This window comes from Anas acuta, chromosome 8 (assembly GCF_963932015.1).
Source record: "Anas acuta chromosome 8, bAnaAcu1.1, whole genome shotgun sequence".
Lineage (NCBI taxonomy): Eukaryota > Metazoa > Chordata > Aves > Anseriformes > Anatidae > Anas > Anas acuta.
The window spans coordinates 30,022,414-30,047,932 of NC_088986.1; the positions used below are offsets into that span (position 1 = coordinate 30,022,414).

Sequence of the window (25,519 nt, forward strand, 5' to 3'; positions counted from 1 at the left end):
GAAAACATTTTGCTGGGCTTCATGCAGATCACCAAAAGTATTGATTTTAGTGGATCTGCAGCTTGCAGTGAAAGAATGGCTTTGTTAGAAAATGTTTAACCGGCTCTTGCAGCAATCACAGAACAATTTCTATCTGTCCTCTTGATTTTTCCTACTGAAGTTTGATACGGTTGAAAATTCCCTCGGGTCTTCCTGAATAAATAATATCTACAGATAAGAAAAATTTACTTTTTTCCTCTCGCTTTCTCTGATTCTAACCTTTTTAATTGAGAGAAGTCTCCAATGACTGCTAAACATTTATTGTGTGAGAACTCTGGTGATTTTATGAACTTTCAGCTGAAAGAGCATAAATAATTGGGAGAAATTCAAAAATGGTAAAATAAATTCTAAAAAGGATACTGTTTTTCCTCTATGCTTATAAAAGTTCCATCATTTTTTTGCGTTTAGGGGCAATTTTTGTTAAAGGAAACATGATGCAAAACTATTACTGCCTTTTTTCCAGGTACACATTGGACTCAAACCCACAAGTATTCCAAATAGAATTGAATAAGAAGTAAACTTTGAAATTAAAAAAAAAAAGGCAGGGGGGGGAGATGAGGAATGATTGTCAGAGAAAATATTAACACACCATCACTTTATCAGGGCATAAATGTCATACATAGTCGTGATATGCTAACAAAAATGACTAGAATGCAGTCAGTTGATGTAGTTTCTTGAGTCTGAGTTGAGAGTAAGATAGAAATTGTTTTAAATCTGCAGTCGTTAACTTTATTCTAAAGTCACCCTTCAGAAATTATCAAACCAATGGCTACCTAATGTTTCATTTTACTGAAGATGTGGCTAACTGTTGTAGAGATGTGCCATAAAATGAATAGTCTCTCAAATGCTCTGTTTGGTAAATGAGTGCATATTTTAAAGTTTTGGTTGGAAATAGCCAGAGCCTAAGTAAATAGTGCATCATTATTGCTGATTTCGGTAAATGGCTATTAATGTTTAAGTAGTGATGGACTGAACAGGCTGTGAAATGGATCAGGAGCAGTGAAAGGAGTCTTCTCCAGGTCCTGAGCTGAGTCACAAATACTGTGCTGTGCACCAGTAAAGCTGTGGCGAGGTCCATCGTGAACTTGCTGTTGGGGCACACCCTGTATTTTTTAGTGTACTGAATGTTGTTATGTCCCATTTGGGGACCTCAATGTGGATCGTTTTTCTCTCTAAACATGTCTGTTCGTTGGATTTTCTTCTGCATACAAATGCATTCACTGGCCATTTTGAAGGATGTGCTGCTACACTGTTTCATTAAACTGCCGCGTTATCGGGTAATTGTTTAAACATAATGCCACAGCACTATCAAAAGGAAAGGTGAACTAATGGCATTTGCAAATGTCAGGGATTATCTTAACACTTTTATTATAGTTTATAAAAAGTAGGTTCAGGGCATTCCATGACAATTATTTCCACAGAAATTGGTTATTTAAATAAATTGCTAATTATCTGGATATGACAGTATTGAAAACCCTGCTAATGAGTTATTTGATAAGTGTAGCTTATGGTGGCCACCTACAGGTGGGAGAGAGAAAGAACATATAGAATAATTGCAATCAGAAGAAATGCAATGCAAATGAATTGTTTATAACTTGTATGTTTCCCTGCACTGTTTACAAATGCACGTTATATATATATATATATGTATATATCTACTTTGATGACTAGTATGAGGCAGCCAACACATTATGCAGGAAATGTCTTTAAAAAGAACTATGTTTTCTGTGTTTGTTTCCTAATACTCAAACTTTATTATCTAGTTACTTTCTGCAGGATTGGATTGATCATCTGCAATGCCTGAACTTTCCCAGATCAATTCTCTCATGTAAAGCTTTTTCGCCCAAGTCTGGTATTTGATGTTCATTTGGCTTCTGTTGTCATTAGCTTTATTAATTTTAACAGTTAGGGAGATAACAGTGTCAGCTTTCTTTAGATAATGTAGTCAAAGAGAGAAGGAGGATGATGAGTTGCTTCTTTTATATATATATATATATATATATATATATATATATATATATTGGCAGCATAGAGTTTAAAAGTAATTTATTAATCATAATGTTTTTTAGTATCATCTTATTTTTCTTTGTAATATTTAGGCTCTGTGGTTTAAATCTGATACTGAATTTATAAAGAACAACTGAAGTGTAATATAACATAATGCAAATAAAAATAAATTTTGCTTTGCAATGCACAGAATGGAGAGAATTATGACCCAAATTCATTTTTATTCCATTTAGTAACCATAGATACAAAAATTTGCTTTGATGTCATCTACTAACCAAAGGTGTGCTTTTTGTGTAAATCTGCCCGTCTTGTATATAGAGAGTTTGATAAAGGCCATTCAGCCCCTTTCAGGATTCAGGCTCAGAGTTATCAGTCTGCAGTCTGAATTGATTCAGTTCTGCTGGTTGTGGATCATCTTTACCTAGACCATTTAGAGCTGCTGCAGGTATATTAAAGATTTTAAACTACTTGTACACAACACTGCAAGTGAGAATGTAGCCCAGTACTGAAGATTACTAAGAATTATTTTATTTTTCCTCTCCCCCGCCCCCATATGTGGATCATTGGGATCAAGAAATTCTGAACTGGTTTTGCTCAGAACTTCCAAAGCTACAGAGTTGCCTGAAGTTAACTCCAGAGTTCTCGTTGAACAGGGCCTTACATTTGGCTCTCAAGCTTCAGTCTGGTGAAGATTTTTGGTGCTTGGCAGAACTGGGTCCTACAGGGACTCCAAGTACTTACAAAGTTGTAATAAAACATATGCCTTCTGGCATTGGTAAAGGGCTTTTACTTCCAAAGGAAAATTAAATGATGAAACAAATAAGCAGGAAGAACATCTCTTATCGGTTTGTCATCTGTCTGTTGTCCTCGGGGCAAAGACAACTCAGCCTACCTGTACTAAACAGGGTGAAGTGTTTGAATGACTTGTGTTCTGCTTCTCCTTCATGATGTATTCTGCCTGTTGGATTTCCTCTACTGCTGTCCTTCATAGTCACGAAAAAAATCTGACTTTTATTAAAAGCAAACAAATACAAACAAAGGAACAAAAACAGAAAACTAATGCACTTTGGTTTACAGCAAGAAAAAATATCAGGGATTTTTGTGTCACATAGCTATTTCATTGCTTTAATCTTCATGTAATTGTCTTTGTTCTGTAATGAGAGATTTGAAAGAGTAGTTTTCAACATACGGTAGCATATCATCTCCACCACATATTTTTCTCTCTTTCATTTTCAGATCTCATTCCCCTGCTTGAGGTCTGGATAAATGCACTTTGTTTATTAAATCTCGTTATTTTACAGCAGGGTAAATGACAGCCATGCCTAGTATCTGGTAGCAGCTGTACCACTACTATCAAGAGAGTACCCTATCAACAGTTTCCCCAGTTACGGGTGCTTAACTAGTGAAATTACAGGTACCAACATGTCAAAGTATATGGTAGATGCTTGTTTTTTAGCATATGAGAACTCTTTCAAATACATGCTGGATTTGGATCTCAGCTTCTTAAATACCACTGGTTTTATCAGACAACATTCTGCAAAGTCCCACTACTACTTACAGCTCCTTTAAAATTTGGCATTCAATCTCCTTTATTTCAGCCTTTTAAAAACTCCTTCTCCACAAATCGCTGTAATGAAATTTATTACCTTCCTGTGGTACTCACATGAAAATGCAGGAAAATAGAGACACTAGGTCAAACTCATTGCCCATTTTGTTTGTTTGTTTCATGATAGTTTGGCTTCACTACAGTGTGTGGTTTTATTTATTTATTTATTTATTCTTTCTTTAATCTGGGAGGTTTTCTCAACATTTCGCTAGGCAATGGGATCCGCTATCACAAGTAAACGACAAAGTACTCCAGGCCAGCACTTTTTATTACAGAAGGGAAGGGTTCTGAACAATTGACCGAGAAACGTCCAGGAGAATGGCTGCACATTCTGATATGCTTTCTGTGTTCTGTTGTCTCAAATGCTAAAGAAAAAAATGCTGGGATGAATGGTGACACCTCGGTCAACCCTTTGATTGTCATTAGAGCCATTTATTTACTCTCATCAGAAGCACTCCTGAAATGTTTTTAAATTCATTTGGTTGAATTATAGATGAATGGAACACTTTCACGATTGTACCGATTTATAACTAATTTCCTAATCACCAAATGTAAGTAATAACTCATGCTATGGATATCAAGTGCAGCTAGTACTAAAAAGCATGTGTTCCATAATAAATTCTAAGCCTTACTGCCATCTCTGCTAGGCTTCATCAAATCATATGCTTGATTTCTTTAGGCTGACTGAAGGCCTTTCTGATTACCTATTGTGCTGAAACCTTAAATAAACTGTCATTTGTTCCTTTTTCTTCACTGACCATTGTACAGAGACCTTCATTAAAGTGAGAAGGTGGCTAATTTAATCAGACTGAAAAAAGGAACAATTATAATCTAGAAATATTTTTTATGTGGAACTTTTCTACAGGGTATCATTAAGGTCAAGGGTCTATAAGACTTACTGATTGAATGCAAACTCTCAGAGTTACATTGGGGTTAAAAGAATATAAACCTTCATGCCTTAAGGCAGATGACAGTTTTTAACTCATGCAGATTAGGAAGAAATTTCCCTGTAGACACACAATTTCAGAGTTACCAGCATCTGTGTTCTTTCACCTTTCTGAAAAATAACTATCTCATCACAGTGAGATTCTGGAGTAGCTGTGTCAGTGCCTGAAAGCAATATAAAAAGTCTGATGCTTACCTGTAGCCTCAATTTCAAACACTGAATATTTGAAGAATTTTCCAAACTAGTGATTTTTGTTATTTTCAATGGTTTTGGTTGTTTAGTGTATGTCTTAGTATGTATGGTCTCTGAAAGACTTCATAAATAAATCTGAGTAAACACCTGGGTTCCATTTTTTGTTGTTGTTTCAGGTCTTTCTCTAAGGCTGGGCCATCAATTCTGTTGTAATATTTGCTCTTTGGATACTAGCAGCCAACCTCTTTCAGAGAATCATTCTATTCCTTTCAAACTCATTACAATCGATCCAGCTCAAATGATGGCAAATAGTCATTACTGTCCAGTGGAAAGTTTCTGTTCAGCTCCAGCTTCTTTTTGTGTGATCTCTTTTGTTATGTTATTAGATTATTTAAGGCATTTTTTTTGTGAGATTGGTAATTTTTATGAACCAATGTCTAGTTACCCCCAAAATATACAGGTAGTACACGTTGGGTTGGGCTGCCCATGTATGAAGATAGCAGTTTATATGCAGAAAACACCATACCCCTATGTAGCCTTTGTTAAATGAGCAAGAAGTATCTGTGTAAAACTTGTGAGCAGTCCTGGTCACTGACATGGACATTGGAGAATGTCTGATGTGTCCTGATAGCAGGCCAGCTCTTGAAGAAGGAAGACGTATTGTATTAAGTATATATTGAGAAGGTGTCTGTCCTAAATGAGCAGAAGATACCATTGCTCAAGAAGATAATTTTGTGCTGAATGCATAGCAGGTGCCAGTAGAGACTGCTTAGCTGCACTTTTGAATGTCAATGTGTGTAATACTGATGAGCCCGGATGACCTGTGAATTCAGTGTTGTCTATCAGGGTTGCAGTGAAGGGCAGTGATATGTTGTAAAAGGCAATGTGAGCTGAAAGCAGAGTATTTTTAATGGTTAAGACAAACAAAATTTCAGTTTTCTGCAATGGAAAAGTACCTTGATAAACTGTCTCCTTTACAAAGTGACAGTGCAACTGTCCTATTTATTTGACCCAGCCATCTAGACTGCAGAGGTCTTAGTTGATGCAGAAGTAAGGCAGAGACTGTTTCTAGAGGGCAGAGTCCTGAGCTGACACTAAGTCCTTTGTGGGCACCAGTAAAACTCTGCCTCAGAGGAAGAGCTGATGGGAACGGTGGAGGGAGGATTGATGCTGGGCTCAGTGAGACAGGGCTGCTTGAAAAAAAACAACTTATCTTTGCTAAAGACTTTCTTAGATTAAAAATTCAGCTAGCAGGCTTCTGTGCTCACAAAGGGTAGAGGAAGGATGTCAACACAGATCAGTTGGGTTGAAGAAGGAGGTTTTATCTGAAGGAAACAAGAGTGTTGGTCAGGCATCTAAGCAGAGTTGTGCTGGTGCAGTAACTACTGTTTGCTCTCTTCCCATGCTCCTGAATTGTTACTTTTTCCACTTTCTTAGTTTATTGCATTGGTTTTCTTTCTTTCTTACCCTCTGCTTGTTTGCCCTTGTAGGAGGTTAACTTTTTAGAGGTTATAACAGTAGCCATGGAAGATGTTCAGAAGTGTTTCATATCATAGTATTTCCCCAAGTTCCCTAACACCTTACTTTTCCATTTCCTTGTGTAGGTTGGCAGCCAGCCAGTTCCTCTGGGAGTAATGTATCCCTCCCTTACACTACAGTATTGTTTTCCAATGATAACATAAAATTATCCTAAAAGTTCTCTACATTAAGTAGAAATTATAAGAATAAGGGAATTGTCCAGAGAAGTCCCAACTAGACTAAAAATAAATAGTTGAACGTGTCAGCTGTCTACATCATCCATCAATTAATGAGCGACATTTGTATGAGTGTTTTAAATAGTTGCTTAACATCAGTAGGCTGCAGCCAAAGCAGATGCGTTGCAGACAACATACTGAGACTTTAACCATAACTCCTATAAATGTACATGTAACAAGGAGTTGTCTGACTCAACCTCTGAATGCCATTTGAAAATGTAAGCTGCAGTTGTGGAGATTTAACCCTAAATGAATTACTTTACTCTTTTGAGCTTCTGACTGTCATATTAATAGTTATCAGGGGCTTTCTTAAAGGATTATCTGAATCTACAAACATCCAAAAGGGAAACATATTAAATAATATATGAAGTGTCAAGTGCAGTGAAATGGTGCTTTTAAACAATTTTTAGTCAGACACAAATAAATGGGATGCACCTTCTTACTTGTGCAACATATGTGTTCAAAAAAAATCAACCCAATTCTTTGTGTAAAATCATAGATCTCTTTGTCTACAGTGTTTAATGAAATATTGCTTTCTGTCTCAGACATTGCTAGGTTTTATTTGAGCATCAGCTAAAATTTTCAAGCCACCTTTGCAATGTTATCCAAATATTTTTGCTTTTTTTTTTCATCCAAATTTATAATTTTTTACAAGCATTAATACCACTTAAAACCCAGTTCATGTCCTTGTATAATTAATATAACCTCTGCATTTCAGAATTAAGTGTTAGTTCTCGATTTTTCTGTCATGAAGGATTATATCAGGGAATGCTCTCACATTACTAACAAAATGTTCTTGTTTTCTGTAGGAAATGCTATTAGGCCTATCGCCCTCCGTGCAGTGTCTGCTATAGCCCGTGCTCTTCCAGGATTTCCCATTTTAGCAACTGGAGGCATCGACTCTGCTGAAAGTGGGCTCCAGTTTCTGTACAGTGGAGCTTCTGTTTTACAGGTACCTTTTCTTTCTTTAAAACATGAGAATTTAAATAACTGTAATTAAAGGCATAATGTATGTTCCTTTCAAACATTAGCATAGTGGGTTTTTTATACCACTGAAAGCAATTTTCGTGTTTTTAGACATGTTTCTCACTAAAATACATTCATTTTAGATGGAGTAGGAGGAGGAATTGCCAAAAGAAGACTTTGAGTGTCACAATACCAATCTGGGGAAAGGCTATCCATAAGTATATTACTGCTTTTTTCTATAATCTATGGGATTTAAACTTTAAACATGTCAGTAGCCTGTTAGTATGTACACCAGAATATTTGCTGGAAATCAGCACCTTACCATGTTCTAATAGGCATGCCAGGGCATCATTGTGGCATACACTTTAGACAAGTCGATAAGGAGTGCGTGGTAGTTAACTTATATAGTTCCATTATATGTTGTTATATTCTGGTAGATACTTGTCCCCTCAATGCGGAGTTCCCATCAAAGACAACAGCAGCTGAGGGTCCTGTGGATATTGGCTTTGTGTCACTCTATGGGATGGCTGGAGTGGTTTCATTCCCACAGTTCACTTTGACATTAAAAATTAGTTTCAGTGTGACCATCTTTTCTGCATAGTGACTTGATATTAGTCACTTGTCTGCTGTTACAAAAAACAATCATACGATAACTTTTTTTTATGTACAGTACATAAAAGTTATCATTTGAGGAGCTGAATTGGAAGCCTACCGCTTTTTTATAGACTTGCTATGTTGTTTGACTTTATTAATAACAACTCCTATTTTTCTAGTTTGTATGGGAATGCTTCAAACTTCTTTTCTCATGAACAGACAAAAGATCTACCTTTCTTACACAGTGTTCTGAGAGCTTCTTCAATATAAGTACTAAGTAATGGCACAAATTACAAAGCAGTATTTTTCTACAAAAAGTAGGAATGGCAAGGGAATGTTTTTAGTGCTATGCATGCATTTCATTTGTTATTGCTAATAGAGCTGCAGTTTTGATAGCTTTGTCAGTTACGATGTTACATGATCGCAACTACACAAAGTGGAATGATTTTATGTTCTACCTCTACTACATATGTTTCTAGATGGCTAAAAATGAAGTTTTAAAATGACATTTATGCATGTTTCCTTTATATAGACTTTCTAGCTGCTTACTTTCTATTATTTCTTTTCTTTTCTGCTGGTTTGACCCAATGGCAATGGGAAATTTTGAAATATCTACTGCAGACATCCCAGTCAGTGCTCAAGAGAGAGAATTTTTGGCTTTACATGTTTTTAAATCATTATTTTCTGTAAAGTAATGATTAACTTCCCTGGAACTGGCTTCCAGAAATGACTTGGATCTATACTGGTCTTCTGCCCTTTCCAACAGATTTTTCCCAGAGATGGTAAAAAACCTCTTTTCTTGTCCTCAAGCTTCACCAGCTTAACTTTAATCAGTTCTAGAACTGCTTTTAAACTCCTCTGGATCAAACCCATCCTCAGTTTGAGTGGCCTATTTTTGTTTCACTGAAGCAGGGAAGACATTTAAGCTAATCTGAGATAAATGGATTCTAAAAGTGCTGTGTTATCTGAGGGTCTGAACTAGTTCAATTACATTTATTTAAAAATAAGCCTTCAGAAAACCTCATGCAAGATTGTGAGTACAGGCCGTAAATACTTCCCTCATCTAAGGAAAGGCAAGTGGAAGGGAGAGGAAGACAGGTAATCCATATAGATATTCTTACAAGGGATACACTTGACCAGGACTAGACTGAAACATCTGTTTGCTGTTCAAGCAAGATACATTGTGATGGACAGAAAAAGGCAACCTTATCTTCACAGGTTATCTATGGAACATAATTATGATTATGAGAATCAGTACAAGCCTTGTTGTCAGTCTATGTGACAACAAGGTCATAGGAATAGCTGGCTAATATACTTTTCCCGGAATCCTAGTTTCTCTCTCACCTGTCCTTGGTACCAAATGCCTCAGTTGTTCTTTCTTCAGTAGTGAAAACTTCTGTTGCTTTCTCAGTACAAAACCACAGAGCAAGTACAGAATCTGGACATAATATCAAATTAAGTGATCTACTGAATGATTCAGTGTATTAAGATTCACTATTTTGCTGGTCTCTGAGTTAAGTAGGAGCTGGGATTGTACTGGGAAAATTGCATGTGCATCCCATAGTTTTATCTGAAGTATATGCTTTGGATACTGTTGGAAGTGGTTGTGAATAAACTAAACCAGTGCTGTGCATTTTATGGTCTAACTTTATGTTTCCAAAACCATGTAAACACCTTATGAGAAACTAATCCAGAGGCAGAAAGCAAACAGCCAGGGCTTTGGCAGTGCAGGAGTGCATTCTGCACTTGGCTATGCCGAATGAGAGTGGTCTTCTCTGCCAGGACAAGATGATGATCATGAACAAGGAAAATACGAAGGCTTTGTGTGAGTTGATTTAATTGCCATGTGGCATATCTCTTCGAGAACAGGTTTATGAATAATAAATGTACCTCCATTAAAAGCAAGATCAGGTTTTCCTCTGCAGCTATTTTACCTGCAATCAGTTCTCCATTATTTTTTCCAATCGCTTTTATTTTTAAAATGTGGGGATTTATTTTCCATTTACAAAATCATCATACACAGGAATGCAAGTCAGGAGTCACTTGGTAAACCATATTTTTATTTTTCCTACAACAACTGCAAGTGGTATTAAGCAGGTATGTTAGTGAATGGTTCTGGGAAATAATTTCGTTACTCACTGTGTGTACTATTCCCTCCGCTAGAGCACATTTTAGTGTTGTTACTGACAAAATGTTCATATGTAAGAAAGTTTTGCATCAGATGTTGAAAACACACTGGATCATTGTAGTTAGTTGTATCTGGCATTAAACTTTTATACAGCAAATAGCCTCATTCTTCCATGTTATGGACTTCAGAAACAGTTGGGAAAACAACAACAACAAAACTTGTTTTTAATTTTTCATTAAAAATGCTGAAACTTTTCAGTTGTTCTTTGGCTGATTCCCCGAGACTGTAGTTTTTTGTAACACACACAAATCCACCAATCCCTTTTCAGTGCAAGCATGAAATTCAGGGAAAAAAAAAAAAATGCTGTATCTATCCAGCACTTCTTTATCCAGTCCTGCACTTGTCTCAAATAGCCAATGCTCTAGAGATGTCTAGCCACAACTTGTTGATGTACAGTTCATTACTGTAGGCTTGCAGTGAGGCTGAAGTATGTTTTCTTTTCTTTAAAGTGAGCTTTTTTTTTAAAGCCACAATTTATCAAAGTAAGATGTATACTGGATTTTTTGCATCTTTTGCATCATGTGTGTGCTTTAGCATGTCACATTGATGGTTTGTTAGATTTTTGCAAGGCTTTGAGGCAGACATACATTTTTCAAAGTCATCTCACTGTAGGAAATTAAAAATGGAGACAATTATAGAAAATTCCAGTGGAAAGAGAAAATGCATTATGGAAAAAGCAATAAAAGCGTAAAAAATATTAAACTAAAAATCACTTCACAGTAGCCTGTATGATTCAATTGTAGATCAATATTGTGTAGTTAATGCATTAGCAGTAGAGCATTAATTTGCAATTACCACAGGTGATCTGATCCTCTGTGTTCTGTCCATTGACATAAATGACCTTTTGTTGAAAGAGATTCTGTAGTCATTATTTCTAGCAGATATAACCAAAAAAAAAAAAAAAAAAGGTAGAACAAAGGAGTACCTTCTGAAGTATACATTTTTCGTGGTAAAGTCTTTTAACATTATATTCTGGTATGGAACACTTTTGTTAATCTTGAATTTTAGTCATTAACTTGAAAAGAATATGGGCTTCTTTTCAAACAAATTTCTTTTCTTACAAAGTATGGAGGACACTCGTGCTCCCGCATGCTCCAGCATGGATGTCTGTAAGGCCCTCTACATAGCAAAAATTTAAAATCCACCCGCATAGTTCTGCTTTTGTGGGCCCATCTGCCTGGGGGCAGCCTGTAGCTCTACCCCAAGCCCTGTTTCTGGCTCCCTGTTGTGCTCAGGATCAGGACCAGGCGAAGGCACTGCTGCAGTGCAGTGAGGGCCGATGCATGGGCAGTGTAATCAGGCCTGCAGGCTGTGAGGTGATGCCACAGCAGCTGTGCGCAGTGGTCAGGTCCTCACTGGTCCCAGGTCTCCCCTCAGCCTGGGAAGTGGGAAATCAAATTTATTGGCCCTACCCCTGCCACTTTGCAGGCTCAAGGCACACTCACACCACAGCTCTGCCTTTTCCATTCACCCACCTACATCTCTCACTAGCACCGGCTGGGATTTAGCACCTTGTAGTGCTTTTCTTATGGGCACTGCTTTTGTCCTCGCGCTGTCATCTCCAACTCATACACACCCACTGCACTTACACCATGACCCTCCTCAGATGGGGTTTAACCCAGCAAGCAGCTATGAGAGAAAAATGAGGAAATAGAGCAGGAATACCCTGGACCCTGAGGCAAGCTGCCGTAACACTGAATCTGCCTGTGCCCTCCTCTCCTACCCCCTGCCAGCTCTGCATAGGACCCCAGGGATCCGACAAAGAACAAAATCCATTCTGGAAGCATGACAACTCATGATGGGAAAGCAATAAGGACATTTTTGGCTTCTGCGAGATAAAATCTCCCCCCCAACACAGAACGCAGTTGTTTTATGAGTGTACTTGCGTTTTTTGTAACATTTTCAAGGAGAATTCTTGTTGGTACCTCTTTGGAGCCAGAGTCTCAGGGGATTCAGGACAGTTAGATTATTATTTTTTCTTCGGCAGGCATTTTACTGAAGCATTTAGCCAGGGGATTTTTATAACAGCAGGATGGCCCTTTGTGTGTGAATAAACAAGGTTTTCATCACAAAATAGTGGGACTTGAACTATGAGAGAGCATTGTTATTGTATTTGTGCAAATGCGAAACCCTGTGAGGAACCCTTCTACGCAGTATAAAATGCCCTGTGTGTCAGAAAATAAAAGCAAAGCTCTGAAAATATAATCACTGAAATGATAGGAAAAAATACCATTTCATAAACATTGTCATATCCTAATGTTAGATGCTACCATTTCCCCAAACCCAATCTCAAAAAAAAAAAAAAAAATCCAAAAATTAAAATTTATTTTTAGTTTTCATCAAGGTCACTGATGCAATTTTTCTCTGTTTTTTAATGGCTACAGAACTGTGAAGTGGAGACCTGGTTCTCTGTGCACTTAATTGGTGTTCTTTCAAGCCCATCTCAGTGTCTGTTCAAGTCAGTGAAGACGCTGATATTGAGATAAGTGAGGATGAGATGAGGCCAAAAAATTCTCATCGAGGAATTACTGTTTATGGCATTTAACAGTATGGAGAGTGAGAAACTAAGAGACTGACATCACAGGAGTGCTGGAGCAGGCCCAGTGCATTAGAATTCCAGGTTAAGTTTATGCCGATGACACTTGGAAACAATTTATTTAATCTTGCGCGGAATAACAGTGCCTTTGAGTGCAGAGGAAAGGCTCAGTAATCCCTTACATCTAATCTCAGCTCTGTGCAAGTAGAATCAAGTCAGGTAGCTGGCTGCAAGCCGTAACCAAAGGGCGCAGTCCCTGTGGCTGAGCAAGGCTGGGCCTCTCCTGCCTTGACCCACAAGGAGCCCCCCTGCCAGCCTGAACACCCACATGATGGGGGAACAGAGGCTGGTGACTTTGCTTCATCTCAGTGGAGAGGTTCCTGTCAGAGCATGTTCTGCCAGCCATCGTGACTGAGAACAGGTACCCTCAGTAAGTTTGCAGATGACACCAAGCTAGGTGCGCATGTTGATCTGCTCAAGGGTAGGAAGGCTCTGCAGGAGGATCTGGATAGGCTGCACTGATGGGCTGAGGTCAACTGCATGAAGTTCAACAAGGCCAAGTGCCGGGTCCTGCACCTGGGGCGCAATAACCCCAAGCAGAGCTACAGGCTGGGAGATGAGTGGTTGGAAAGCTGCCTGGCAGAGAAGGACCTGGGAGTGATGGTGGACAGTCGGCTGAATATGAGCCAGCAGTGTGTTCAGGTGGCCAAGAAGGCCAACGGCATCCTGGCTTGTATCAGAAGCTGTGTGGTCAGCAGGGCTAGGGAGGTGATCATCCCCCTGTACTCGGCTCTGGTGAGGCCGCACCTCGAGTACTGTGTTCAGTTTTGGGCCCCTCGCTACAAGAAGGACATGGAGGTGCTTGAGTCCAGAGAAGGGCAACGAAGCTGGTGAGGGGCCTGGAGAACAAGTCCTACGAGGAGCGGCTGAGGGAGCTGGGCTTGTTCAGCCTGGAGAAGAGGAGGCTCAGGGGTGACCTTATCGTTCTCTACAGGTACCTCAAAGGAGGCTGTAGTGAGGTGGGGGTTGGTCTGTTCTCCCACGTGCCTGGTGACAGGATGAGGGGGAATGGGCTTAAGTTGCGCCAGGGGAGTTTTAGGTTGGATGTTAGGAAGAACTTCTTTACCGAAAGGGTCGTTAGGCACTGGAACAGGCTGCCCAGGGAAGTGGTGTAGTCACCATTCCTGGAAGTCTTTAAAAGACGTTTAGATGTAGAGCTTAGGGATATGGTTTAGTGGAGGACTTGTTAGTGTTAGGTCAGAGGTTGGACTCGATGATCCTGAGGTCTCTTCCAACCTAGAAATTCTGTGATTCTGTGATTCTGTGACTGAGAACAGGTAGGCTTTGGTACCAGCTAACAGCATGAAGTTTCTGACAGTCTGTGGCTCAGGGTAGAAGATCAAAACCTCTCTATACAAAGCTGACCATGTTACAGAGAAGTCAAGATGTTGGAGCTAATTCTTCTCTCACAAATGAAATGGGCGAATGAAGAATAGATTACTGGGTGTAGTGGCAGGCCACCAACATTGTATGAGCAAGACCAGATTCACAGAATGGCTCTTTACGTCTGCCAATAATTTTAAGGAAACAACAATTAAGGCAAAACCACTTTTCAGATGTAAATCCTTTGATGCAGATAGAAATAGTCTCAGATATAAATAGTTTTAAAGAACGCCACAGCCTACATTCCCAAAGAAACTCAATATGCGTTTGCACATCCTTTTGAGTATCCTCAGTCACATTTGAGATTTGTGGTCATTTTCTTTGAAATTTGGCAGAAGTTAGAAAGTATATTCCTGTAACAGGTTTTGAGAAAATGAAGTCAGGCAGAGAAGAGTGTGTACCTGCATTCCTTCACTGTAAGAGAGAGAGCACTATGAGCTCACCTCTATGAGACCTCTGAGAATCCACATGGGACAGTGCTGCTAGGACTGTGTCAGCCACAGGAAAGGCTTTAATTGGCAGTCACACCTTATTAGACGTCAGAGAACCCAACCAGGAGACACAGACCTGCTGGAAGCCAGGTATCATTAGCTCTGCTGCTCACAGAGCCTCATGCTTAAAAAAGTCTTCAGTGGATGCAGCACTGAATGGAGTGGCCCTTCTCTGCAGAGCTGAAATTTACAGTACATGGAGAAACAAAAGAGGGAACAAAGTGCTGTTTGAACATGTCGAAATAAAATCAAAAGCAAAATGAACGTAAAAGAGAGGATTTGGACAGATACATATGTGATCCCTTCTAATAAACATTTCATTATTTTCTGCTTTTTTCTTAGCTCGCTGCTAATTAGAGAAACTCAACCTGTTCTCAACTGTCTGTCTTCCTTTGCTAATAAAAAAAAAAATAAAGTCATTAGAAGACTGCCACACTTGCTGTGCTACACATACTTGGGATGGAAATTGCTAATTGCTGGTGAGAATTTTCTGTGAGAATTCCTTTCACTGAAAATCTGAATTGGTTGGACAAAAAAATCTAGAAAGTTTTTTGGTCATGGCTAGATAAAAATATCAGGTTTATAGTAGGTTTTCAGTATTTATTTTTACCTTTATTATTTGCCACTTTTAATGAAGAGTTGCAATATTCAAATCATCACATTGTAAAGTTATGAACTGAACTCTAAGCTAATACTACCTTTTATTTTGTGCAGTTTTGCAGTAGTTTTACTTTTTTTTGGAGCTGATAAGGGATTTATCTATTAGTTTTCCTTTCTTTCTGCTCGTTTCACCAGCTAATAAATGAGGTTTGCATAGATAGGATTGTTATTTCATAAATTTGTAAGAATGAATTCAAGCTCATTCCATAAAAATTGCTATTTGTCATTCTTAAAATGGATTCTCATGCAAAGTAGGTTTAATTATCACTGAATGGTAATAATTATTTAATAACAATTATTAAATTGTCTCAGTTGAGCATCAGCTCAAATGCTGGTCTATGGCAGTCACTCTTAACCTCTGCAGAGGATTTGCTCCCTAGTCTTATACCTGGGTGTCCCCGAGCCTCCTGTCCCCCCTTCTACCAGGTGTCTGCCCTGCAGCGCTGGGTCTGGGGGCTTGGTGTCTTTAGTGATTGAGGACATACAAAGAGTAATTGCTTTGGCAACACTGTCTCTCCTTCCTCACCCCAAGGATCCAGAGTACTGCCTCTCTTTCCAATCCAGCACTGTTGTTCCTATTTTTAATGTGGATACACACTACTAGTGTGGATTCATGCTACTGCTATCTTGTCTGAACAAGCACAGAGCTGTCCTCCCTGTAGATAAAACCACATGATATGAATTGACAACAAGTGAGTTTTGTTTAGAAGTTTACAAAGTAAAAGAAACATGGAGATGACTCTTCAAAAGAGGCTCAGTTAAGATGTAAGAAATTGTGGGCAGGTTGTTTTATTCAGCTCAGGTTGCTTTCAGCCACAAAGCTAGCTTTGTTGTAGAGGAGTTACCCTTGTGTGCCGGTGTGGAAGTGACTGGAAGTAGAAACTGAAAATGTACCCAATTCCCTGTTGGACATTGAAAATGTAAATAGAGGGAAAGACAAGCACAGTGAAAAATTATGATTTTATTTTCGTGGTATTGCCATCTCCAATAATTACTTAGAGAATTTCCTGAATTTTGTTTTAAATTATACTTATTTTAACTGCAGAGGACCTGGTTTTCTTAAAAGGGGAAAATGCAAAATCTTAAGGATTGCTAAGCTCTGCCATCAGAGACATTCTTCTTGGAAACATTATCAGCCATACAAAGAAAGTACACATGCAAGAAGTTTTCCATTCTGTATCAGAGCAGCTCTGTTGATCTGTCAGTCTGAGGCTGTAGCTAGCAGCAAAAGGAAAAAAGGGCGAGGAGGCGATAGAGCAGCCAGCTCTGGCAAGGCACAGTCTCAGAACCACCCTGGTGTATGTGAACCGCTGTGCAGCTCAGCTTGGGCTTGGTGCAATCGCAGTTTGACAAGACCAGGTGACCATTCCGCTGGTTTCCCTAGGAGTGGAGAAATCTCTTTTCTGCCCAGGCAGGAGGAAGCAATCTGGGAATGGGAGCCCGGATGCCTTTTGAAGTATTTTCCCTGCTACAACATAAGCCCCTTGACACAGCTTGATCTGTCTACAGAGAGGTCCTTTTATCCATGCAATTTGAATGAAAGAAACAAACAGAGAAACCATTTTTTCTGAAGCTGGCAGTACATTTAACAAAGGGTTTAATTTCCTTCAATATCTGAGTTATGTTGCTGCTTTTCTTCCTGATATTTATTGTTTGGACAGAGATAGGTAAAACAATCCCCAAGGAAATGTGGAAGTGGGTTTTTATCTCAGACACGAAGGACTCAGAGGGTCAGAACTATTTTATTCACATGAATCTCACTCTTCAATGGACACAGCAGCTGCTGCACAAATTCGTACAGGCAAGCTGATAAAGGATGAAAGTAATTTTAACTGAAATAAAATGTGACAGTACTAGAGGGAAAGACTCACAAGGATGAGGGGTTAATCATTGCAGGACTGAACTGAGGTTCCAAAATGGAAAAATTGCTTTTCTGTTTGATTTTGAGAGGTCTGAGGCTTTCAAAATTCTGGTCACAGGATGATGTCCCTCAGTAGATGGTTCTCATTAGGGTTTGTTGAAAACTTCTTTGACGAAACTGTTTTTCATTGACAAATTTCATTTAATCAAAATAGATTTGGGTTCAAGTCCCTGCTGTGCCTGATTCAGAATGTCCTGGGTTGAAGAACTCTGAAGGTTTAACTTGAATCTGTTATGCATTAATGAACCTTTGCATTACTGATGTGTTTACCCTCCTGCAGTATAAGAGGCCACAGGAAAGCTGCATGGGGAGAAGTCAATGACCAGGAAATAGTTCTTCTGTCACAGGGAAGTTTAAGGATGAAAAAGGTTTTCAGTTTAAACTGCTAGTGAGACTTCTAAAAATGTGTGGAATTAACACATTTAAGGAAAAAATATTATTTGAGTGAATCAAAATTCTGTTTCAATCACTTTGCAACATATTTTAGTTTTGACCTTTTCATTCCAATTAACTTGGATTGCAAAACAGGCATTTTCAAGTTAAATAGAACTGTTGCATTCCATGTTGTCAAACAGCACATATTGGCAATTCTGAAACTTTTTTATGCACATTTTTCCGAATGTGGTTCTTTTCTGAAAAGCGTGTTTTCCTAGAGCCACTCTCACTTCTGACAAATATGCATTTCCAAAATGGAAAAACTAACAAACTCTAGTCAAGAGAGAATGGAGTTCCTGTTGTTTAGCCCTCAAAATATGCAATCTTAAACATGCTACTAACTTCTAACTAAATGTGTTATGTATGTACATGACTTATATCATCAAACCACGAGGTCTGAGCAAGTTAACTGGTATCTGGTTTAGAAATATCTGTGGAGGAATGGGAGGATATAGGATATGGAAATGTCAAGTAAATCTACATCTACCTGGCACAGCTGCTGATGCTGTACCAGCAGCTGAAGAACCACTGGGAGAACTGAAAGATTTCATTTTTCATAACAGAACGTGTAAGAGAGAGGTGAGACCTCTAGGTGTTAATAAATGAAATATGAAGTGGTATTCAACATATATTTAAAGATACTTGGAGAGCCTGTGTATGTGATTGCGCTGTTTACACAAGGGAGTTAGTTCATCTGCTTTCAAAGATATCTTTCATTTTATAGATCTAGAGTACAGTGATACAATTTGCTGTAGATGGCTGATTATGAGGCTGTTTCCACACTCCACAATGCTCAAGGCATGTGGAATCATATTTGTTTTCTTAGGAAAGATGATCACGATCAGCACTTTTATCAGCGTGTGTGCCCACCTACTGCATAAAGGTCCACTTTGTAGTTCCAAGAACTGACAGAATGCTCTAGCAAGATAAGGAAACATAACCATTCCTCTACGGGTGGCTGACAGGAGGGAAAAAAAAAATTACTACAGGGAGCCTTCTGAAAATTCTTGATTTCTTCCGCATTTCCCTTCTCAAAGACTTGGGATTGAAAATTGCATCATTCAGGTCCCTTGATAAGTACCAGTTTCCCACTCCTATTTCCAATTTCCTCTGTAAATGTCAGCTCAGCTGTGCTCAACACTGCTTCAGCATTATATTGTCCTGTTGTAGAGAGGATCCAAGCTGTTCATAGACAGAGCATTTATCCCACAAGCTTGTCTTCCTTAGACTGCACACCTTCATCTCCTTATAGTTCATTTTGAGCTTCATTACTTACTGACATTAACCTATACTTTTGATTAGAATAGCACTTTACCTTAAGCTTGACTGATGAACTCTCCTGAGGTACTCTCAAGAGTACTCTTGAACTCTCTTTCCAAGTGCAAGGTGCTGCACCTGGGTTGGGGCAATCCCAGACGTGAGCACAGACTGTGAGGACTCATTGACAGCAGCTCTGCAGACAGAAACTTGGGGGTTCTGGTGGACAAAAAGTTTGACATGAGCCAGCAGAAAGACAAGGGGGCACCATTTTAAACTAAAAGATGTTAGGAGGATATTCTTCACTCAGAGGGCGATGAGGCACCAGAACAGGTTGCCCAGAGAAGCTGTGGATGCTCCATCCCTGAAAGCGTTCAAGGCCAGGCTGAATAGGGCCCTGGGCAACCTGATCTAGAGGATGGCATCCCTGTCTATGATGGGGGGTTGGAACTAGGTGGTCTTAAAGGTCCCATCGAACCCAAGCCCTTCAGTGAAATTCTATGAAAAAATCTTAGGTATAACAAAATAACTAAAATATTTCCTTACTGACACTCACATGACATCTGACCATACAGTGTTTGTTTGTTTTATATATATAGCTTTCTTAAGCCCACACGGGGATGGTTGCCTATTCTGTAAACCCTGGAACAGTTAGCATCTTTGAATCTTTCTGCTGTGTGTTACCCCTCGAATGTCACCAGTAAGCCTCCAGCTCATCAGGACTTTAAGCCTAGAACTGAGTAAAAAAATAAAATAAAATAAAAGTGTTGTTTTTTTTTTTTTTCCCCATAACTCAGACCATTCATAGGTGTAATATATGAGTCCATCAAGCTGCTTTCTGAAAGCCGTACTGGACTTGGGAACAAATAGTAGTTCATTAGTTCATGTATATTAGCTCGATTCTGATGTTTTAAAAAGGCTATCAGCCATCATCCAAATCAGTTTTGCATCTTGATCCAGTATCTGAAGCCTTGTTAAGTAACATCCCATCTGCTAACCTATATCTCTAGAGTCATTTAAGCAGCTAATGTGAATGAATCAAATCATTCCATCTGTACTGTATCAATATTTGGAAAGCTTTTCCTTAGTTACAAATTTGTTCTTTGAAACAAAGAATCTTGCTTTTTTTCCAGAGAGTGCACCACATTGTCTGATAATCTACTTCCCCTAATATTCTTAATCCTACAACCCTCCAGCAAAAGTTACAATTGCTGATAGAAAGGGTAATTTAGGCTATGCATTTAATGTACTGGTAAGTCAGTGCTCAACGAGACATGAGGATGAGAAACCATCAGTATATAGGCAGTCTTTCCATGGGCATTGGTATCCTGATGACTGTAAGTACAGAAACACCTCTCAGAGGAGATTTTATGTGTGTCCTTACTCTCAAGTTGCAGTTCTTTTCACTTTAGTACTAGTATTATGTTGGGCAACCAACGCAGCGTATACTGCTTTTCATTTTGTAAAGCTGGGCACATCTAAATCATTGTAGTGGGGCTACAAAACAAGCATTTTAATTTCCATGGGCAAGGGCTATGCAGCAGATAGATTGCAGGGCCCTGAAAGATCTCCCTGTAGTTGAGTCAATTTTTGCTAGTTGCTATTGAGAATAATTTTTAAATTGCATGTATGCCTTTCCTCAGATTAAAGTCATGCTTTTTCCCACAAAAATAAAATTAGTTTTCTTAAGGCCATTGATGGTGTATCCAGGGTATCCAGATAGGCACAAATAGGATCCTTCCTGAAGCACCTTGCATTCGTTTATGATTTCAGCTTTTTTCTACAAGAATCTTAGTCAGTAGACACTAATCAAAAAGCAGTAGCTTCAGCTATACATTGAAAAACAGCTTAGAGTCATTCATAAATGTTTCTCTAACAGAAAGGTGGATTTATGTCTTCAGTTATCAGGAAGAATTTTAGTAGAAATCTTCTACAAGATGATGATAAATAATGTTAAAGTAGAATATATAATATAAAATCAAAACAGCACATAATTCTTTTGCTTACCATTTGGGCATATCAGTAAAAAATATTCCAAAGAAAGTCTGAAAAATTAATGGAAAAAAATTAATTCATCATAAAAACTCTCACAGGTATCTCAGAGGAATAATAGTTGTTTATCCCCTTGCTATGATAAGAATATTAGAAACTGTGAAGTCAAAGGCTGATTGCCTAATAGGATGGCATTTTGAGAGCTATTTTATTTAGAGATCCTATGCAGTTTAGAACCAAAGCTGAAATAAGTTTCTGTCTTCTGGGGAAGCAAGATGGCATTCTGCTAAATGCTAGAATTTTATCATTTGAAGGTGAAAAAAAAAGCAAAAAGAAAGCAGCCAGCAAGACCTAAGAATATAAAAGCATTTGAGATCTCAGAAGGAGTTTAAATCAATGCACTGCCACAGTTACAGCACAGATGAAAGAGCCTGCTGTCTCAATTGCCAGGAAACTACTTAGAAACTCTCACTTTGATTTTTTTTTTTTTTTTTTTGGTAGCCCGTTACATTACCACTAAATGCAATATATGGGGACATCGCTGCTTTGATGTTGTACAGCTGCAACAAATGGAAACTAATATGGTAGAACAGTCAAGCTATGTGATTTGCGTTTGTATATACAAATATATACCCATCAATCTTCTTACTTCTAGACTGTGTATCACTGCCACCCATCTGCCGCCTTACTGTTACTTCCATTTTCATAAAAATGACAATTATTTTGCACTCATATTCTGAAGAGAACAACATATATTTCGGAGAGTGTAAAAATGAATTTTTTATCCAAACTATTGTCTCTAACACCACCTACCTCAAATTCATTGCTGGCAAAGTTGCTTAATAGTGTTTTGAAACAGACATCCCTCATTGGAAAAGGCAAGGACAGCATTGAATGGGAATTGCTTCAGTGGGTGATCTGGCTGGAAATGCCTCAGCCACTTTGTCCAGGGCTCTGCATGAATGGCATAGGCCTTGCACACAGTCCCCCAGGATACTCCGGAGTCTGGGCAGAGTGATAATGCAGTGTGGGGATGTTTTCCCTGTTGATCCTAGAACCATAGGTTATGGGCAATACCCTAAAGTTATTACAGAGATCTCTCAGTGAACAGTGAAGGGGATTTGTCTCAGGAAAGACTTCAGAAATTGACTTCTCTTTTTTGTGTAATGATTCTGCTAACAGCAAAGGCATTTGCAATTTTTTTTACCAGATGTAGTAATACCTGTCTCTGATAATGAACTTTTTCTTCATAGCATGTAAATTAAAAATTTCAGAGTGATGTGAATGATTAAAAACAATCGTATCTTGTAAAATTCTTTTTACAAAACAATAATCTCTTGACAATTTAGTCTCTAAAGTAAGATTTGTAATGGCTCTAGATCCTTTTACAAAGCTACACTGAGTATTTATGTTTATTATAGAGCAGACAGGTCATTTGTTATGCAAGACATCAGCAGGGACCTTTGGATGCTAACCCCATCATTGCATTTTGCAGGGCAGTTTTACTTAGAGCCTTAAGCCTGTAATTCATTTCACATCCACATTCCCCAATGAGATCATTTGGTGTACATTTGATTTACCAGCAGCATAGCAGGCCTTGTGTCTTTTAGTATCTCATATGTGTCTGTATAGATTAGAATCGTAACCTACAGTTGCAATTTATACTGAACAGTTTTATACTTCAGAATATTAAGAGTATAATATTACTGATCATGTATGGCATGTTGGCTTGCTTGTCTCTTTCGGGATGCAAGGGGCACTCACTGGTATAGAAAGAGGAACATGGATAGAAAGGGAGGTCAGATGTTAAAAGTTAACTTGTGAAATTGTGGTGGTTTTACTGCCGAGGCAGTAGCACAGTCAGACAATGCACTAAAACCAAGCTTGTGCAAAATTATCTTTCTGTGTATGAGTGCAATAAGAATGGTATATGTTGCCTTTGCAAACAGGAAAAAGTAGTGCCTTTTTTCTCTGGCCCAAAGTCTATTCCAAAGCTAGAGACAAACATAGGCAAGGGGGACAGCTGACAACTTCATTGTGATCTTGACTTCTGTGTGTGTCCCATAGATAGCTCACACGGCCTGCCTCCCACAATCCAATGAAGAAAAAGCTACTTTCTACCTAAACGTTTCAGGTGAAAGCCTGGGTCAGCGCACCATTGAACGTTAATTTACTCATAAGACTGAGTCACTTGGATTACGTAGGACCAAGGGATATTAAACAGATGGAATCTGCCATGCAAAGTCACAGCACCACTGCTTGCTAGAACCAGGGCTGATAAACCAAATGAGCAACAGATCCACGCTTGTTTCTTGTACTTGTCCATAACCAGTTTCTGCTGGCCACAGGCTGCTGGTCTGGAACAACATGAACATCTGAATGTGCTCAGTTGTAGTTATATATTTGCCTAGGCTTTTCCTTTAGAGTCTAAAGGGAAACAAATTTCATTGTGTTTGGTCCTGAAAGGAGTGGTGCTGGGAGAGGAGATGGGTGGACAGAGCTGGTCTCCAGCCAGGTTTGTGGTGCTGGGCCAGTCAGCGCACAAGGCTCCGACAGCAGCTGTTTCAGTGGTACCATGCTCCATGACCTCCTGTTGAGGTGGTTATTAATAAGACATTAAATGAGAGGTGGCGCAATCAAAAGGTAGTTCCATTTTAAATGTGGATTTAGCTGGACTGCATTTCCTGCTTTTCACACCTGTGAAATAAGATAGCAGCAGAAGGGAGAGTTCAGCATTGAGCTTTGGAAGGGAGGGAAGCATGCCTGCTCTCAGCTCAAGCAGCGGGACTGAAGCGATGTGTGGAGACAGGCTGGCTCACTTCTGTGTTTTTTCTGGGAGTGAGAGTCTGAGTCTCACCTGGTCTACTGCCCTGACACTTCTCTGGTGCTGAGAAGAGGGCACAGTGTCATTTAAACCAGTGATTCAGAGGCAGCCAGGTATGGTGCTAAAAACCTCTCTCTGTGGTGTAGGAATTGTCCTGGCTGATGGGGCACTGGGACCTTTTATCTCAACTTTGTTCAACCCCTTTTAAAAGGCAACAAAGCTTTCTGCATTGATTCACAGAAGATACTATAAGAAGATACTAAAACCCAAATATCCCCATCTGTATGTAAAGCTTAAGAAATGTTGAAGTTCAGAATGCTTTGGAATTTGCCAAAAGCATGACAGAACTATTTCTGTTGTTTTTGTATGCATTAATGTTTGAAAGTCTCTTGTTTCAGGAAAGGCCCGTAAAAATAAGCACCTGCTTTTATCACAGTGAAATCAGTGAAAGGCATGTCTTTGGGTAATTATTTGCACCTTTGGGCAGCAGAGTCACAAGGCTCCTACAGAGGAGAAAGGTCATCTGAAACCACTAGCAAATTCAGTTTCTAAATCTTCTCATTTCAGATAATGTTTTTTCTTTAGCGCAGTGATTTACATTCTTTTTTTACATTCTTTTTTAAAAAACTGCATTTTGCCTTCAGTTCTGGAACATACCTGGCTTCCCATGGAAGGCAAACAGCGCAATGCACGTAGAGCTAGGATTGATCCCTGAGTTGTAGTGTGGTATCATCTTCTGCACATTTTTATATTATTGCAGTTTATAACACCGCACCATAAGATGGAAAACAGTAAAAACTGCTTTATTTATAAGTTTATTACAGGTATCCTCCAGTGTATCTCACGTATACATCCTGTCAAAATATTTCAGGATTTTGACAACAGTGCCTGAATTTTTTTCAAATGACATGACATGACTTTTAACTGTGTTGTTGTTTTTTTTGTTTGTTTATTTTGTTTTGTGTGTGTGTGTGGTGTTTTTTTGGTTTTTTTTTTTACAATTTTACTATTTTCAAGAATAGCTAATAAAAGTGTTACCTGTGCAGTAAAATAATAGGGAATTCCTTGTTGAACAAAAACCCTTAAATAAGCACCAGTTGAGTTTTGCAGTTAAATAGCTTATACTAGAAATTATTAATATTCTCCATAAATACTCCTGGGCTTAAAAATAAATAAATAAATAAATAAATAAATAAATAAATAAATAAATAATGAGGTTTATAGAATGAATAACAGGCCTAATTAATGCCCATGTTATTTCTGCAGAGAAAGAGATTTTGTGTAATGTAAATGCAGTACATATAATATGTTCTTGTGTTTGTTAAAGTTTGTCCTTATTTTTTCCTTGTGTAGCTATAGTGTATGGTATTTTACAAAGTGAAGGATGCCTTTCTTCGAAAATGCAAGTTGTATTATCACTTCTGAAATGCGAAAAACAGTTACATATTTCCTGTATTTTTAAATGTTGATGCTTGTGATCTGAGGTATATTTTCTCATTGAAAGAGTGTTTATGTGTTTGTGCATGTCCACACCTTCATGTTCTAAGGCAGGTAGCTATTTCATTGTTGTGCTTATTACATGTGTATGTAAATGTAGGTATTACCAGCAGAATCGATTTTAGTTTTTAGAATAAAAGCTGAATCAGAAGCTAAAAACACTGACACATC

At 38.6% G+C, this 25,519-nt stretch overlaps 1 protein-coding gene across 2 annotated transcripts in view; it reads left to right on the forward strand.

Moving 5' to 3' along the window:
* Positions 1–25,519, forward strand: part of DPYD (dihydropyrimidine dehydrogenase) — a 355,462-nt gene that overhangs the window by 284,315 nt on the left and 45,628 nt on the right. For both annotated transcript variants that reach the window (XM_068690107.1, XM_068690108.1), the window contains one exon: positions 7,354–7,496. In XM_068690107.1, coding sequence (XP_068546208.1) covers positions 7,354–7,496 — 143 coding nt within the window. The remainder of the gene's footprint in view (positions 1–7,353; positions 7,497–25,519) is intronic.